The sequence below is a fragment of the Mesoplodon mirus genome (assembly GCF_964341445.2).
Source record: "Mesoplodon mirus genome assembly, chromosome: 15".
Taxonomy (NCBI): domain Eukaryota; kingdom Metazoa; phylum Chordata; class Mammalia; order Artiodactyla; family Ziphiidae; genus Mesoplodon; species Mesoplodon mirus.
The window spans coordinates 16,951,929-16,969,608 of record NC_138991.1 but is presented as its reverse complement, the minus strand read 5'-3'; the positions used below and the strand labels follow the sequence as shown (position 1 = coordinate 16,969,608).

General features: G+C 47.6%; 1 protein-coding gene across 1 annotated transcript in view; it reads right to left on the bottom strand.

The window, feature by feature from the left end:
- Nucleotides 1–12,188, bottom strand: part of PTPRT (protein tyrosine phosphatase receptor type T) — a gene marked incomplete at both ends in the record, with an annotated part of 1,080,119 nt that extends 1,067,931 nt beyond the window's left edge. The window contains 1 exon segment of the mRNA XM_082644817.1: nucleotides 12,101–12,188. Coding sequence (XP_082500943.1) covers nucleotides 12,101–12,188 — 88 coding nt within the window.
- Between the last annotated feature and the right edge of the window lie 5,492 nt (nucleotides 12,189–17,680).

Genomic DNA, 17,680 nt, shown 5'->3' with positions numbered 1-17,680 from the left:
AAAGTCAGAGACTAGAACTCCAGCCCTTAAGAAACACCAAAGTCATCTTCTCATTTTACAGATGGGAAAACTGTGCCTAGGTTCACAGCATCTCTAAACACTGAAAAGATTGTGGAACATTATTCTTCTGTGTCAAATGTACCCTCCTCAAGCAAACCCAAGGCCTCAAGCAAACCCAAAGGCTGCCCCATGGAAGAATCTCTGTTATTTCTCCATGAGACCCCAGGAGAGAGACGGTGTAGGAGGTAGATGGACACTGATGCCTAAGAAGGCCCCTCCATCGGGGCCCCAGTCACTCATGCTCAAGTGCCTCCCTACACCTGTAACACAATTCTCTCCTTTGCTCCTTCTAACCAGATGCAGGGGTCTTAGAATTCCCCAAAGGAATCCTCATTACAGACTTTGAAAGGCAGCTTTCCACAAAGAAAATAAGACCTCAATTTGTTTTGAAAGAATGATTGAGGAACAGTTCATATGTTTAAAATCCCTATAATTTACAACAAATCTTAAATTGCAAGGGTATCACTTTTTAAGGAAATAATTGAAATGCAGAAATATGACAAAGAGAAGTATAATTAACATCTATGTTCTTCTCTATCAAGAATTATCAACTAATTTTAACAAAGTTTAAATGTATTCTCCTCTTCAAATGAAATAGAATATTACAAATTAAAGCCAAAATGCCATTCATCTACCATCTCAATTCCATTTCTCTCTATACCTATTCTGCGAAGAGTAGCCTACCATTTTGCTTCTTATACTAACATAAACATACATAGTGTGATTATTAATACAATATTCGATTGTTACATCCATAAAATCGGCTCTTTTTTCTTCCTACAGGAAAGGATGTGGCCTTGCAGATGCTGAGTTTGCTTCATGAACCAGAAGAACCTATTTGTAAATATTGGTAAATATGTCTTAATAAATGCTCATAGTTTTAGTATAGGATCTTCCAAGATGCTATGCATAGCAAAAACTGGGCTGCTTCTGTGCATAAGCAGGATTCTGCCAGTGTTGAAGATGTCACCAGCAAGTATGCACCCCATGAGGGGAACCAAGAGGCCAGAAAAGGTCAGGCCACATCTGCTTCATCTCTCTGTAGTCACCTCACTTCCATGATATCCTGTATCTTTAGCTAAATAAATCAGGAATTTATGGAAGTTTGGAGCACATACAAGGTCTCTGCCAGATAATTTGTAATCCATTTTAATTATGCCACTGGTGTCAGAAATGGGACAGGCATGCTGTGCTCACTATCATGGCCAGATTTTACTCTGAGATCAGAATGCCAAAGTAGGAAACAATAAGTAAAACATGCTGAAACGTGAGAATTTCTGTGAGAGGCTCTGAGCCAAGTGGAATTCCTTCACTGTTCCTCTGCCTCATACCATTTGGACCTTGCATATAGTAAAAGATGGCTGAGCCAAGGGCAATGAGCCCAAGGCATAATTCCTGGAATCTTCTATATGAGCCAAAACGGTAGCTAGAACTAAGAATCTCCAAAGGGAGTTGAGACCCCAAAAGAAGGAAATGTCAGATTTGAACCAAAACGTACAGATCACAAAGGGATGGCCCCCAATTAGACATCTGAAAAGGCAGGCTAGAACAGGGGAGGTACCAAGGACCCCTAGAGCTCCAGGTGGAACAGGTGGTCAGCAACTTTCCAATGACAAATGATAGCTGCTGAGGTTTGGGGGGTACGAGGAAATGAGAATGGAATTAAGAATTGCTAAGTCAATTCTCAGGTAAAAGCAATTACAGTGTGCTTCTGCATACAAGTGAATTTAAATGTATGCTGAACATTTTATGTGCAAAAAGATGTAAAGATAATAAAGGTAAGGGAGTTCTGACTTCATCAACCTTCACTAAAATAGCGACCAATAAGGAGAGCAGTCCCAAGTTAAACTAAGAAAATCTATTTTAAAATATGTGTACATAGCACACGGAGATCAGCTCGGTGCTTTGTGACCACCTAGAGGGGTGGGATAGGGAGGGTGGGAGGGAGACGCAAGAGGGAGGAGATATGGGAATATATGTATATGTATAGCTGATTCACTTTGTTATAAAGCAGAAACTAACACACCATTGTAAAGCAATAATACTCCAATAAAGATGTTTAAAAAAGAAAATTACAGTTAAATATAAAAAATTTAAAAATAAAAATAAAGAAAATATGTGTACATCTTTACACACAGTAGTGACCTTGGAACTCTGGGATTTGTTCAGGTGACTCCTCCACCAAAAATCGTGTTCAAGGGGCCAAGTCCCAGAAATACTGCTATACTTGGAATACACATCCTCTGTACAGAAAATTTTAAAGGTTTAATTGCAAGGGAAAATTCTGCATTGATAAGTACACCCCTCCAAGAAAGTTTTTTAAACTTCTGTTTAAAGCAAGAGTGGTATGGTACTTGGGTTCAGTTAAGGTGTCTGCATGTTTGAACTGAGCATCTCAACAGTTGCAAACTACAAGTTTCCTCTTTTCCAGGAGATTCCACAGTTCCTCCATAAATCCAATTTAAAGGGCCTCAAGACAATGAAGCCCAAGTGTTAGAGAGCTGCCCTCTGCTTTGTTCCAAACAATGTGTTTAGAGGAAGATAACCATCCTAAACTGGAGCCAGCTGAGATACAGGGAAGAGGCTGTCCATGCTCCTGGCTTCTGAATATAACTGATCATTCCTCCCACGCCACCCCAGCCCTCCCCAGCCCTGGTTTGAGACATGTTAGAATCTTGCTTAAAGTCTTAGTTTCCGAAGTTTCTGAGCTGAAAACCATTCCCCCAACCCAGTGCACACATTTCCTATAACAAAAAGTAAAAAGATAATGTAACAGGTGCAGAGATGGTAAACAGAAAATATTTGGCAGAAGAAAGAAAAAATAATAGTTAAAAATATCAGGGGCTCTGGTTCTGGAAATAGGAGAGAGACTGAACATGGAAATAGCTTTGAACTCAAAGCTGATTCACTGGAGCAGAATGACCCAGTCCTGCATGTACAGCTATGCAGGTTCCACAGAGCCACGTGTAGCAGCCCTACCTAGACACCTAGGACAATTATGCCCTCACCTCCCTCATAGCAGGAGGGGTGCCTGGCACCCAACCTTGCACAGCCTGACTCAGCAGGACTGAAGATGACAATGAATAAATGAGAAGCTGCTCAAAAGTCCAAGCCCCTGAAAGTGGAACCCAGACAAGCACTTCCCCAAGGCATAAAAAGGGCAAGCTCAAGGTGTCTTGGTTTCCTCCTTCCTCAAGGTCACCTTACGGAGATGAATCCAAAAGAGCTTGTGGTTGGGACCATCACAAACTGGTGACCCTCCCGCCTACTTACGACTGCCTAGGAAAGCACAATGGGGACCTCTGGAACCACCGCCAAGCAAATAGGTAACCTGAGTAACAGGTAAATTCCTGGAGCACATCCCCATCAGGAACTCCAATGTCTGGTCAGCCCATCTGGATTTTGACAAAACCATCCTTCCTGGAAGATCTCATGGGCCCCAACCACAGTCACCTAAAAAAAATACCGTGATTGAAGTTCTTCTGTAATGACTGTACTACGGCCGCAGCAATCAAAACTAAACGTACATGCAGGACATGTTTTGATCCATATAATAATCTGTATATTTACATTAAACTTTCAATCACTGTAACTTAATAGATTATCAATTTTAGTCTTATGTGAAAATAAAAAAATCTCTCTAGACATGGGTCGAAAAGGTCTAAAATATTAAGTACTGAATTTTTTTAACTGGGATAGCTATATGCAATAAAAATAGTAAATTTTAGCTAAACTTTATTATAGCCCTAAACTACTAGTGTTTATGATAAAATGGTTCTTGTGGAACCTACATACTAGTGTGAACGTTTTATAGTCTTATAAAAACACAGTACTTCAACTTTTAGGATAAAGTTTGAAAAGTTTTCTAACGAATCTTCATATTAATTCATTTTTTACTTTCTGACCTTCATAATTAACTTTTTTAAGATTTAAACTAAGTCAATTATGAGACAATAAATCTCTCTACTCAAAGTCCTTTAAGGAGTGAAATCTTGACACTGAACTGATCCTGGTGCCCAAAATAATAAAAAGAATGAAAAGATGTGAACACACTTTAAAAGTGATGTTTCTATGTTTTTCCCCAAGATACAAGGTCTCCTATACTGCGTGTCATTTATTTGAGGTTCCTGTGGTTGGCAGCTCCTAACATGGCTATGAAAGATCCCCGCTTCCTGGTAGTCAAGCCCTTGTGTGATTCCCTCCCGTTGTGGGTGAGCGGGATCTAGTGACTACTTGAGATGGCAAGAGGGATGAGATGTCATTTCCAAAATGAGGTGACAGGGACTGACTCCCGGCTTGCTCATACGCTCTCCTGTCCCCTCAATAGCTCACTCTGGTGAAGCCAGGAACCATGTTGTGATGGAGGGCCCACTTGGCAAGGAAGCCAGTTGACCTCTCTCCAGCTCATGAGGAACTGAGGCCCTCAATCCAACAGCCATGAGTAACTGAATCCTCCCAACAACCAAGTGAGTGATCTTGGAAGCAGACCCTTCCCCATTCGAGCCGAGTTGACTGCAGCTCCAGCCAATATCTTGACTGCAGAGATCCAGAGCCAGAGAACCCCGCTGTGCCACTCAGATTCCTGACTCAAAGAAAAATTGTGAGAAAATAAAGCCACTGAGTTTCGGGGGACAACCTGTTACACGGCAATAGACAACTCACCAAGTTGCCTTAGGATGAGACTGGGATATGTTTCTTTTCTTTTTTTTTTTTGCAGTACACGGGCCTCTCACTGCTGTGCCCTCTCCCGTTGTGGAGCACAGGCTCCGGACGCACAGGCTCAGTGGCCACGGCTCACGGGCCCAGCCGCTCCACGGCATGTGGGATCTTCCCGGACCGGGGCACGAACCCGTGTCCTCTGCATCGGCAGACGGACTCTCAACCACTGCGCCACCAGGGAAGCCCTGGGATATGTTTCTTTTTCTTCATTTTAGAAAGCTGGTGCTCAACAAACACTGACAGGTGAGAATCATCTGGACCTGTGCACTTAGGGGCCAATTCCAAGATGCTTAAGAAGGAATAGTGACATCAACTTCGAGGCTATACTCACATGTAAGCACATACCTTGACAACGACAAAACTATTTTTAATTAGACAAATAAGTTCTCATGTTCAAATGAACTTTAAAAAAAACAAAGAGATAAATGGTCATAAAGGCATGCTGTTTAAAATATCTTTTTCTATCCCTAACATTACCAAGAGCCCCTGTTTTATTCTCTTCCAGTGTTCAAATAAAACCTAACCATGTGCAGCTCGGGTTCTGATGTCTCCACAAAAAGGGATCTGGGCTCTTTTTTTTTTTTTTTAAACATCTTTATTAGAGTATAATTGCTTTACTATGGTGTGTCAGTTTCTGCTTTATAACAAAGTGAATCAGTTATACATATACATATGTCCCCATATCTCTTCCCTCTGGGCTCTTTTTTAAAAAATTAAATAACTGACTACATGTTTGGGACAGAAAACCTAGGGGTAAGCCTGAAGTTCCTTGTTGTCACAGAAAAATCAGGATGCTCTCAAAGATGTTTGAAAATGGTGAAAAAGGCTCTGGTTTAACGGGGCTCCCAATGACTCACTTGTGATCAACTGAGCAGCAGAAACGTCATAATTATAATCCATAAGAGCAAGTACAGGCCATTCAAAGCCACCCCATTCGTGAGGATTAAACTTTAAGCAGGCTTTAAAAAGTTCTCCTTGCTGATATGAATTCATGAATTCATGCTTGGCTCCAAAGAGACAAATACATGACCCTTAAAAGATTAATAACCACCCACTATGAATTACAGGAGGATCAAGAGAAGTGGGTTTGTGATCTCATGATCAGTTTCAGAACCACTGGGATAAAAGGAAAGTAAAGTCAAGTCTGGGTGATCCGAGAGGAACAGGCTTTCCAGGGTCTTGGGAAATTGGAGCTAGAATGTGGGTGACAGCGCTGCGTCCTCCCCTGGAAGAGGCCAAGTGTCATGATGTCCAGAATGTTTGAGGTGAATAAACATCTTAAGAGCAGCACATGAACTACCGGTGGGCCAAAAGCATGTTGTATCTGCTCCCAAGCAAGGGGCCTTCCACCCTTCTGTTAAATTTCTACATCCTTGGCTTAATGAGAAAGAAAATGAATAAACGGTCTATTCCCTCCCCGACCCCCGCAATCCAAACCCTACCAAAACACTCCAGGCACAAAGCCTTCGCATCTTCAATTTTTATAGACATTGCCAAATGAGCACTCAAAAGAGCTGTTTCAATAGTCACTACTCAACAGTGAACAAAGCCACCTAATTGCTCAGATCCTTATCAAAACCTGAGAGTCTTAAACTTTTTCCTTTTTGCCAAACTGATGAGAGGGAAGAAACGTCAGCTCATTGATTTAACTCACAGTCTAAAGAGCCTACAAGAGGGCTGGAAGGACAAACCAAAAATAACGCCTTGCAAATAATGGATGCAACAAACTCTTCTGGAGACGGGTAAGGCACAATTAAGAGTGATGCCGCTTACTGGGTGCCTGTTTTGTGCCAGGAACCAAGCTTGACAATGTACAGGAGTTACCTCTGGCTCTGGCAGCACCAAGGCACTGGTGGGCCCCCTTTACAGATGCAGAGATAAAGGTTCAGAACAGTGAAGTAACTTACCAAGTTCCTATCACAAGCAGGGAGCTGGGATTTAGAGAGTTTCTCAACCATCACCACCTTCCAGTTTTCAAATCTTTCATCACTCCAAAATGTTCTCTCATGCCCACTTGCTACAAATCCCTGCTCCCATGCCCAGCCCCAGGCAACTACTGTTCTGCCTTCTGTCTCCACAGATTTGTCTTTTCTGAATATTTCATACAATATGTAATCTTTTGTAACTGGCTTCTTTTGCTTAGTGTAACGTTTTTTGAGGTTCATCCCTGCTGTAGCATATTATCAATAGTTCATTCCCTTCTATTGCTAGTAGTATTCTACTGGACGGATTCACCAGTTGATGGACATTTGGATTGTTCCCAGCTTTTGGCAACCATGAATAACACTGCTATGAACATTCACGTACGTGTCTCTGTGTCGACATATGTTTTCATTTCTGTTGGGTATATTCCTAGAAGTGAAATGGCTGTATCCTATGGCACGTGTAAGTTTAACTTTTTAAAGAAACTGCCAAACCACTTACCAAAGTGGTGTCACCATTTTTTATTCCCTCCAGCATCAAATGAAGATTGTAAGCTGAATACTCAAGAAATTGGAAAGACTTTCTATCTGTTCCACTTGTGCACCCGTGAATGTGTGTGTCAGATATCCTTCAGCAGCTTGACTAGAGTGTGAAAAAAAAATTGTCTGTAACACTGTAGACTCACTTCAATTTATTAGTCACCCATTAGTCTGATGGTGGATCTGGTGGGGTTTCTGAGCAGCCCTCACCTGGGTAAGTACCTAGGATGTGCCAAGGGAAACAACGCTGACATTTTGAAATAAAACAGGCCAAAGGACCACTGTTTCTCAGTGGCTCCTCATCCTTTCACCACTCTGCCTTTTTGACACATTAATTCCCATTTTCCACAGTTGACTTCTGGCAGATCCCTTGGGATCTATACCTCGCCTCCTCACTGCGTCCCTCTGTATCTTTTCTAGAATCTGCAACTCTTACCAATAGATAATAAATAAATATGATCATGGTCATTTCTCCCTCTTTCAGGCAAATAAGTGTGTGTCCAGCAAGACCACATCCATTGCTGAATCCCATAACCCCCTCTGGTCACCCTGTCTCACCTGCACACAACACTAGTGATCCCTGCTATCCCTCTGGCTGCATCTGACTGCTCTTAATCCATAGAAAACCCACGGCATTCTTCCTCTCCAAACCACTGTGAATCCATTCTATAAGATTTCACGAGACACTCTAACTACTTTCTAATATCTACCAGGTGCTGCCTCCTAGCCCCAATTCCATAATGTGCCTGCAAATGCTATTACAACTGTCAGGCATGGTTTGTTTTCAATAATCTCATAGCTTTTTTATTTATTGGACCGCCACAGCCCTCTATGTTTACTTAGTCTTTGCTTATTTGTCAAGTGCACAAAGCATCTTTCCCCTCACAGCCCCAGAGTGCCACGCACTTGATTTCTAGGTTGGGTAAAAGACGGCAGTAGAGCAGCAGGAAGAGCCGGGAGGCAAGGAAGACAGTGTGAGGAGGGGGGTAGGAAGGGAGGGAAGACGTACGTGAACACTGTCCCGTTACAATGTGCGACCGCTCTGTTTTCCATCCGTTCTCATTTACAAGGTAAAACATGCTTGGAACTAAACACGCCTATCTAAACCTTTGAATGGCCAAATGTATTCGTATCACCTGTTTCATTCCAAATCTCTTTCTAAAAGTGGCTGCAGAGGATCAAGCCCCCATAAAGAAGGAAAAGAGAAACACTAAAAAATCATCACCCAAACCCAGCCATCTAATTTTCAATTCTTAACTGAGCTTAACATCAGTGCCCCCTTGGCCTGTGTACATGCATCAATGCCAGGGCAAGTAAGAGAAAAGGCTCCCCTTCAGGATAAAGTAGTACAATGCACTCACTCTTCGTGCATCATCTTATCTAGTCTTTACAAAATCCAGTGAGGCAGCTATCATCATTCTCACCTGACAAATGAGAAGCTGGGGATTAGAGAAGTAAATGACTTGCCCAGGCTGACACAGCTGGAAAGAGGCAGGGGCAGTAATTCAAACTGAGGACTTCAGACTCCAAAGCTCATACTCTTTTTTGCTCAATCAGGCTGCCTCCCGAGTTAAACTCCCCCCGTCCCCCATTACAGGTGCCACGAGTCTCTACCATCTCTTCATCATCATCAATAACTGTGTATCAAGGACCCACTGTCTATATGGCATTGCTCTTGTTTCCACAGCAACGCGCTGCCAGAGAGTCATGGGAGTATCCCGTGCTCAAAAAAAATGATGATGTAATGTCCTGTGATTGTGGCTCTGAAAGGTGACAGTTAACTACTACAGAGGATGCCGTCTCAGCTGGCAGCCTGGAGCCTGCAGGAGCTAAGCAAGAAGAAAAGAAGGAGAGGAGAAAGGCAGTGGGTTGTAACCCAAGACGGTGGTCTGTTTTCACTATGAACATGTTTGCGATTGTTGCTGAAACAGAATCCTAGCCAGGTTTGCACATTAATGGTTCTTTCATTAGGAGACAAATCAAGCAATCCAGGAGAGAAAGTAAAATGAGACTGTACTGCTAACAGTTCCCCAGAGGTATGTGGCAATGATTATTGAGTTAAATGACTACATCACTAACAATTGCGATGGCAAGTCAGTCCCTCTCAGATCCATTTTTGCTCTCAATGTACGGATGCTGAAACCCACTAGTAAATAAACGAGTTATCCCCTTATCCATTTGGTTAACTGTTTCCTTCTTTCCTCATCCCAAATCATGTTTTTGCCACACTTTTCAGAGGCTGATTTTAAATGTGGTTTTGGGGTTTGTTTGTTTGTTTGTTTGTTTTGCCATCATTGCTTACAAAAATAATCCTGGCTCATGAAACACATCTCACAAGAAGGAAATTGCCATGCTGACAAGCTTTCACCACTGACTTTTGGACACTGTGACTGACACATTACAGCAAAATATTTTACCCCAACTGTGTCCTGGATGTAAGCTTACAAACTGAAATTGCTTTCGAGACTGAGAATTTTCAGATTAAAAGAATATGGAGAGCACACCACTGAGTTTTTAAACGTATTATTTACCCAAACTTGCCAAAAGTTTTAAATCAGATTCTTTCAAAGAAATCAAACTATAGTCATATTTAGATTTGGGTTCCAACAATGTCTGCATTTATAAATAAAGTAAGAAGATAAGTCCATTTTTAAAAGTCAGCATTTGCAGCATTCCTGCATCTACAAGTGCAGATGTTAGAAACCTGGAAAAAATAATTAACTTAACTGTTCTAGTTAGCATTAAACCAGAAAGGAGAGAATAGATACATACAGAAAATCCCCATTTTTACCAATGAGTGAGGCTTAGAATGCATCATACCTCCAACACAAGTTAATCCCCCCCCCCATTTAAGGAGCCCCTGGAACAAACGCAGCCACTTGCTAAGTATACACTAGAGTAGGTTTGCAGAAGCCACTCAGCTCAGGTCGAATCAAAAGAAACATGGTGCCTTAAATTTCTTCCCAAACTGTACTCCAGGATTGCTTTTCCTTCCCCTGGGTTCCGAAGAGCAAACAAAGAAAAGGTGCTTGCTCCTCACACTTCTCTAAATGTTTTAACAAAAGGCTGCTGAATAAACACATTACTCACTTAAAAACTGAAAAGAAGTTCTATTCCGGAGATAAAAGCAACTAGATTTGCATTTTAACAGTTGTGGGCGAGCGCCACCTGGCGGGAGCATCCGGAGCCGGCTTGCTTTTAGCATCGGGCAGCTTCCCAAGCCCGTACGGTTTTACCGCACGCCATCCAAGAACGCTCTGAGACCCGTGGAGGAATATTTTTGACACTGGTTCTTGTCGCGGAAACCTGAGTACTATTCATGGGTGGCAGGCCGGCCAGGCCTTGGAGGATAGTAAAAATTTAAGTCACAAATGATGCCTGGTCCCCAGGACTGCCCCCCAAAATCCTCCTCCTTCCCTGCCCTAGAACACCTAACACAGACCCAAAACGAGGAAAACAGGAATTGTGCACCATCTTCAGAATGATGTGTGGCTGTCCCTCTTCTCTTACTTGCTAAACCAACCTTTCAGCTTCACACACCTCAAAAGAAGTGTCCGGGTCGCCTAACTTCCCAGCCACGAAACAAGCTGTTCCTTCGCAGAAGTCCCATATTCGGTTCCCGTTTTGGAGCAAGGAAGACTCCAGTGCATTTCCAGTGGAATGTCACTCCAGCAGCTCTTACCCTCAGAAGCAGCCTGTTTAAAGAGGTTACACTCCCCCCCAGTTTCTTTCTCTTGCTTCCCTTCTCTTTCTTTCAGCGTGATAATAGATGGGCACAGCTGTTACTCATCAATCCAAAACAAATCTTTTTCTAAGTCCCACTAGCTCATCTCAGCCTGCCCCCGTGATCCCAGCAATCTCTCCTCAGAGTGGTCACACCTGAGCTAATTGGAAACTGCAAGGTGATTCTGAACTTGGAAACATACCTTCACCCGTTTCTCCCTTCTCTCCTTCCCCCACCGCCTACTCTTTGGGGGCCCAGGGCTGGAAGCTGCCTCCCGTGGGCTTTGGAGATGTGTAAGATCCCGGATCCTGGTGGCCTCCTGTGCATGCCAACTTGCCATTAGTAGCATGCCAGGGCAAACGCACACACACGCACACACACACACACAGGGGCAACTACCTCTGCTCGCCTCCTCCCCGTGGTCAAATCCAAATGCGAGTCCCCCAAACTTTTCTGGAGCAGACACACTCACAGGTCAAATCCCCTCCACCTGAAGGGCCTTAACAGGGGCGCCCGTTTGCTTCGGATAAGAACCACGGGGTAGGGAGAAGGGATGGCCGTCTCGATCGTTAACACCAACACCTCCACGGTGCCTTCAGCGGCGTAAGGACAAGCTCAGGGAAGCAGCGTGGTTAGAGCAAGTCTGGGGCCGCCTGTCTCTCCTGTGAGACAAGAAAAGCCACCGCCCTGGCCGCCTCGGCCTGCTGGCGACCGGTCCTCCCCACGAAAAGCGCGCGCTGCCCAGGAGGCTGCCGGGGAGAGGACGCTCCACCCCGGGCGTCGATGCCGCTTCCCATCTCGCCGCCCCAAACACTCAAGTGACAGATTCCGACAAGTGGGAGGCGGCGAGCGGAAATATTCGCCACAGCCGCGGAAAGTTACTCGAGGCCGGGGGGTCCGCAGGAAAGTAAAGCGGCGCACTTCGCCGAACGCGGCCGGCCGAGGGACGCCGGGGGCCGGGCACGCTGGCCCGGGAGCGCCTGGACACGGCTGCCCGCGGCTGCAGTCGGGAACCCGGGCTCCGGCCAGCCGCCCCCCGCATCCCCCGGGAGCCTGCACAACTTTCTCTTCTCGGGGCCCGGCGGCAGGCGCCCGGACGCGCCGGGGAGGGAGAAGGGGCCGGGGGCGTACTCACCTGCGGCGCTCTGCGCCCGGGCGCCGGGCAGCGGCGGGAGCTGCAACCGCAGGAGCAGGCTGAGGGCGAGCGCGGCGAGGCTCGCCATCCGGGCGGCGGTGGCTCAGCCCCTTCCCGCGGGGGCCGGAGCCGGGGCCGGGACTGGGGCGGGCGCGGGGCGGCCCCGCATCGTCGGCGCGGCCGCAGGCGGTACGCGCCGCTGAGCTCGCGGAGCCGGCGCCGCTACGCTCGAAGCCGAGGCGCCGCGCGAAATGAGGCGGGAGGCTGGGCGGGGGCGGGATGCGGGGCGGGGGGCGGTGTCCCCGGAGTCCTAACGCCGCCGCCGCCACCGCCCACCCGCCCGACGCTCCGCCTCGGCCGCGCACACACCCTCGCGCGCACGCCCGCGCCTCGCACACGCCCGCGCCTGGCCCACGCGGGCTCCCAGCGCTCCCTCGCCGGGCCGGGCGGCTTGGGGCAGCTGGCTCGTACAGTCACGCGCCCCGCGGGGTCCTCGCCCCTTCCCCCCGGGCCGCGCCGCCGCGCACCATCTGCCTGGCTGGGATGCAGGTATAGGGGGCGGTGGGGGGAGGAGGGAGAGAGAGAGAAGCCGTGGGAGAACAGGTGAGTGGGGGGACGGATGCGAGAGGAGGGAAGGAGGGGGCAGCCGTCTCGACTCGGGAGGGGGGACCAGGTGAATGGGGGGAAGGGAGTGGCATCTCCCCTCAACTGTAGCAGGTGTCCGCTGGCGAGGGTCTCGGGCACGCCCTGCGATGAGTAGTTCATGTAAGAGTCGTCACCCCACCTCCAGCAGGCGCGCGCGCGCGCACACACACACACTCTCTCTCTTCTGGGTGCATCTATGACCACGCCGCAATCCCCCCCCATCAGCCTCACAGGCACCCCTCACATTCACCCACACCTCTCCCTTGTCACCACCCCACACGGGAGGGGGTGAAGACTGAGCATGAGGATTCCCAATTTCTCTTGCTGCCTTCCCCCTTCCCCTTCTCCGGAGACAGATCCCTGTAGCTTTTTCCTTTTTCTTCCCGGTCTGAACAAAGACCTGGTTGAGGCTGAAAGCCTAAAACCATAGATCAGAGTCCGAGCTGTCCCTTGCAGCCCACAGGCTGGGACTCTGCTCTCCTGGGAGCAGGGGATCTCATGGAAGAGACCAGGTGCCACTTGGTCCTGGCTGGGGGCCTGGGCTGTAAAAGCGAGGGGCGGGGCCTCTGGGCAAAGCTCAAGGGGTTCACACTCTGTAAACCTGGCCAAAGCCCTCCTTCTTCTGTTTCAGCAAGCCCCAGCCCCCACCCCATCCCCAGTCTCAACCTTGTTGGGACTCCAAGGATTGGACTGGACGGACTGTTGGGGAGAAATATGAAAGTCGGGCATGGCTAGGGTTTCCAAAACTGGGGAGCCTGGGGCTCTGGATTGAGCTGCTCTGGCAGAGAACACAGTCTCCCTCTCCTGCCCCCCAGTTCCCACTAGATGGAGTGGAACGGTCGCCTTGAATAGAGACCACTAACTGCCCCCATGCTACATTTGTAATCCCAGGCTAATTCTTCCCCTGTTGTCTAGCTGCCCCCCGCCACCTTCACAGGTGAAGGGCTTGGCCTAGCCTAGTTCTGCTTCCCAGACCCCTGCCTGGGGAGAGTGGGATTCTGCAAGTCTGGGGAGAGGCCTGGGAGTGGGACCTATTACCAGCTGCCTCAGAGCTTCTTAATAATTCTACAAATACCTACAGGGCACTGAACCATGTGCCCTGCTCTGCTAGTCTCGGGGGACACAGAGATGACTGGCTCTCGGGACAGTTGGACTGGGAAGATCCCTTCTGCTCAGAGCTAAACAGCTGGCTTCTTCCTCTGTCACCCGAGGCCTGTCTCAGGCAGGGGAGTTATTAGGGAGGCCTGACCCAGGCCCATGACCTGTGACTCTGGGCATGGCTGATCCCAGGGCCTGACCCAGGGGAGCAGGAGGTCTCTAAGCCACTAAGGAGCTTCTGACTTGTCCTGGTTCCCTTTGGCTCCTAATCATGCCCTGTCTCAGACTTTCTGGAAAAGTATAAAAAATAGCAGTTCTCCTAGAGTCCTCAGAGCACAAGCCCTCCCATACCCACGCTCTAGAGATGCTATATCACTGCCTTAAAAAATCCCACTGCATGGGGTTCACGTGGCCCCAAGAAAAAGCTCTGTTCGCAAGGTAAGCAAGCTGGTGGAGCAGGACCAGTGCCTGCCCTCAGCGCCAGCCTGTGCCTGCCCAGGCCAAACCACGGCCCTCTGCTTTCCCAGCCGCCCTCCACCTGGAAACTGACCCCTCAGTTCCTTCAGGAGCCTAACCTGCTGCCCAATAGGACTCTGACTCCGGTCACAGCACCGTGCTTTTGCACCTGCCATTCCCTCTGCCTGGAAGGCCCTTCCCTGAATCATCTCCCCAGTTAGCCCATGCTGGTCCTTAAGGCTTCCCTGTGAAACTTTGCCAGAGAGGCACTTCCTGCTCTATGCCTGTTGCCAAGGCCCTCCTGGGACAGCTGCTGTGGGGATGCTTTTCACACTGGGGGGAATGTGGTCTGTCCCCTGGGTCTTTTCTACAAGCCTGAGTTCTCAAAGGGCACCTGGACACTTAACACAGGGCTGCTGGGTGATGGGAGGTTGATGGGGGAGGGGGAGGGGGAGGGGAGGGGAGGGCTGGCTCAGGGCCACAGATGACTGGCTTCTCAAGGGAGGGGGTTCATGGACAGTGACAGCATCCCACCCTCCTTCACTGGGACTTTGGTGCTGATTAGAAAGGAGGGGCTGCTTTCCCACCTGCCCCCCATCAGCCTGGGGAGCTGGGGCAACTTGACCACGTGCTCACTCCTGGCTCAGGGCTGGGTTCGGTGTCAGTGCTGAAGCAAGGAAGCCAGGGCCTGGGGTGGGGTTTGTGATGGCTGGAAAGGCCCCCAGCCCCTTTCAATTCCACTCAAGAAGGTAGCTCCTTATCCATGGGATGACTCTGCCCTTAACCCCGTGGGACTTTTGGCAAGACCTCTCTCAGCCTCGGTGTCCCTGTCCGCACAATGACTTCCCTTTTGGCTCTGGTGGGGGCCAAGACAGGAGTGTTCAGGCACTTTAGCTGCAGATCACTTAATCTGAGCACAGTTTGAGGGGAAGCCTGAAACATGGGCATTCTTTCAACAAGTGAGCTGGCTGGCTGCCATGTGCCAGGGATGGCAGGGCTGTGGGTTTGCAGCTTGAACAGTAGACTGGGTCTTTGCCTTCATGGAGCTTACAGTCTCGTGGGAAAGACTGGACAAAGAGAAGGGAGGTAAAGATCCCAGTGGTGATCTCCAACTCCCCAGCCCCTCCCCTGCCCCCAATGATGACAGTTCTCCAGTGGGGAGCAAAGGACCGGGGGAAGACAACTTGGGCCAAGATGCTTCACTTACCCCTGGGGAAAGCCCAGTGATATAGCTACTGTTTTATCCCCATCTTATACACAAGGAAACTGAGGCTCAAAGAGGCAACACCCTGTGTAGGGAGGCAGCCGAGGAGTGGCCCTCCACTGGAGCCTTCTCTCTCCTTGCTCTTGTGCGGGTCACCTTTAGCCGTTTAAATATAAAATTTAGAAATGCAGTCTTTAGTCGTTCCAACCACACTTCAAGTGCGCAGGAGCTACACATGGTTAGTGGCTGTCATATTGGACAGTACAGATATAGACCATTTCCATTAACACGGAAAATTCTATTAGCACTGCTCAAACTACAGCCTATGGGCCAAATCTGGCCCACTGCCTGTTTTTTTTAAATAAAGTTTTATTGGAACATAGCCATGCTTATTCATCTGTGTACTGCCTATGGCTACTTTTGCAGAAAGTTCTATTAGACAGTGCTGCTCTCAAGCAGGGGTCAGAAAACTACTGTAGTAGGGAAGAACCTTTGTATTCTATTACAAGTTAATCACTAAAGGGATGTTGCCTATAAGCTTAAATTATACATAATGGCCCATCTCTGGGAATCCTGCCTCCCAGGTAAAGAGCATTAAGCTGAAATACCTTTGCTTAGCTCACAGGAAACATCCTAAGTAGGTCCACCTGTGAATGGCTGAAGGCAAGAAGACAATAACACATCCTTTCCTTCCCCCCAGTCTGACCAGAACCAGGAAATATTTTATTTTACCCCCCTCCCCTTTTAGTATGAAAGAAGCCTGAATTCTAACTCAGGTAAGATGGTTCCTTGGGACACTAGTCCACCATCTTCTCAGTCTGCTGGCTTTCTGGATAAAGTCACTATTCCTTGCCCCAGCAACTCGTCTCTTGATTTATTGGCCTGTCTTGCAACGAGCAGTATAAGCTTGGGCTCAGTAACACAACCACCTGAAAAGGATTCCTTCCTCAAGTCCTGCTTTTGGATGCAGCAATATTATTGGATAATGCATGTTTTTATAGAACAAAATGGTTGGGTCGTGAGGTTACACTTGAAAAATACTTACGGTTTTTAAGTTGCATTTGAGTTATTTATATTTGCATGTCTTGACAGAAAGTGTATGGGGACTTCCTAGAACAGCCCCTGACCTAGGTCCTCTGACTATCTCTTGTCTGTAGAAAAGCTGTAGCCTCCTAGGCTTCCCTGAATTCCAAAGAGTACATTTAATCGGAGAAGTGAGAAAATGCAGAAAGACAGCAAAACAGTCAAACAGGACAAGATAATAATAGTTTAGCCATTAAACAAAGACAAGGATTTTTAGTTCTTCCTCAAGGGCTAGAGATAATATTCTGAGCCATATCCTTTGAGCTGTTTTACAGATACTGAAACCACCTCCACCAGGTGGAAGAAGTTAACTGTATGCTGCCCACCAGCAAGTAGATCCCAGACCAGTTGGAACCAGAAGGCTGGAGATGTTGACTCCTGATTACCTCACCACCAGCCAATCAGAAGAATGTCCATGAGCTTATCACACACCCCACAACCCTGCTCCCTTACCCTGTCTTTAAAAATCTTTCCCTGAAAGCCTTCAGGGAGTTCGGTTCTTTAAAGCACTAGCTGCCCTGGACTCCTTGCTGGGTGCCCTGCAATAAATGCCGCACTTTCCTTCACCAGAACCCAGTGTAAGTAGATTGGCTTTACTGCACACAGGCAAGCGGACTTAAGTTTGGTTTGGTAACAAAAGCACCAATGCATATTCATATGTCTGCCATAAAAACATTATTCAAATAAGCCAGAATCTGGCCTGCCTCTTGTTTTTATAAATAAAGCTTTACTGAAACACAATCTTGTATATTTGCTTACATATTGCCTATGGCTGCTCTCTGCATTACAGAGGCAGAATTGAGTAACTGTGACAGAGATCATCTGGCCTATACCACTGAAAATATTTACTGTCCTTGCCCTCTACGGAAAAAGTTTGCCGGCCCCTTCTCCGGAGATAGTGTTACATCACAATCTGACAATCATTCATCAAAAACTGGTTCTCAAAGTGTGTTCCCTGGACCCGTGGCACCGGCATCACCTGGGAACGTGTTGGGAATGCAAATTCTCAGGCCCTACCCTAGACTTACTGAATCAGAAATGCTGGAGGTGGGCCCCAAGAATGTGTGTTTTAAGCAGCCTCCCAGGTGATTCTG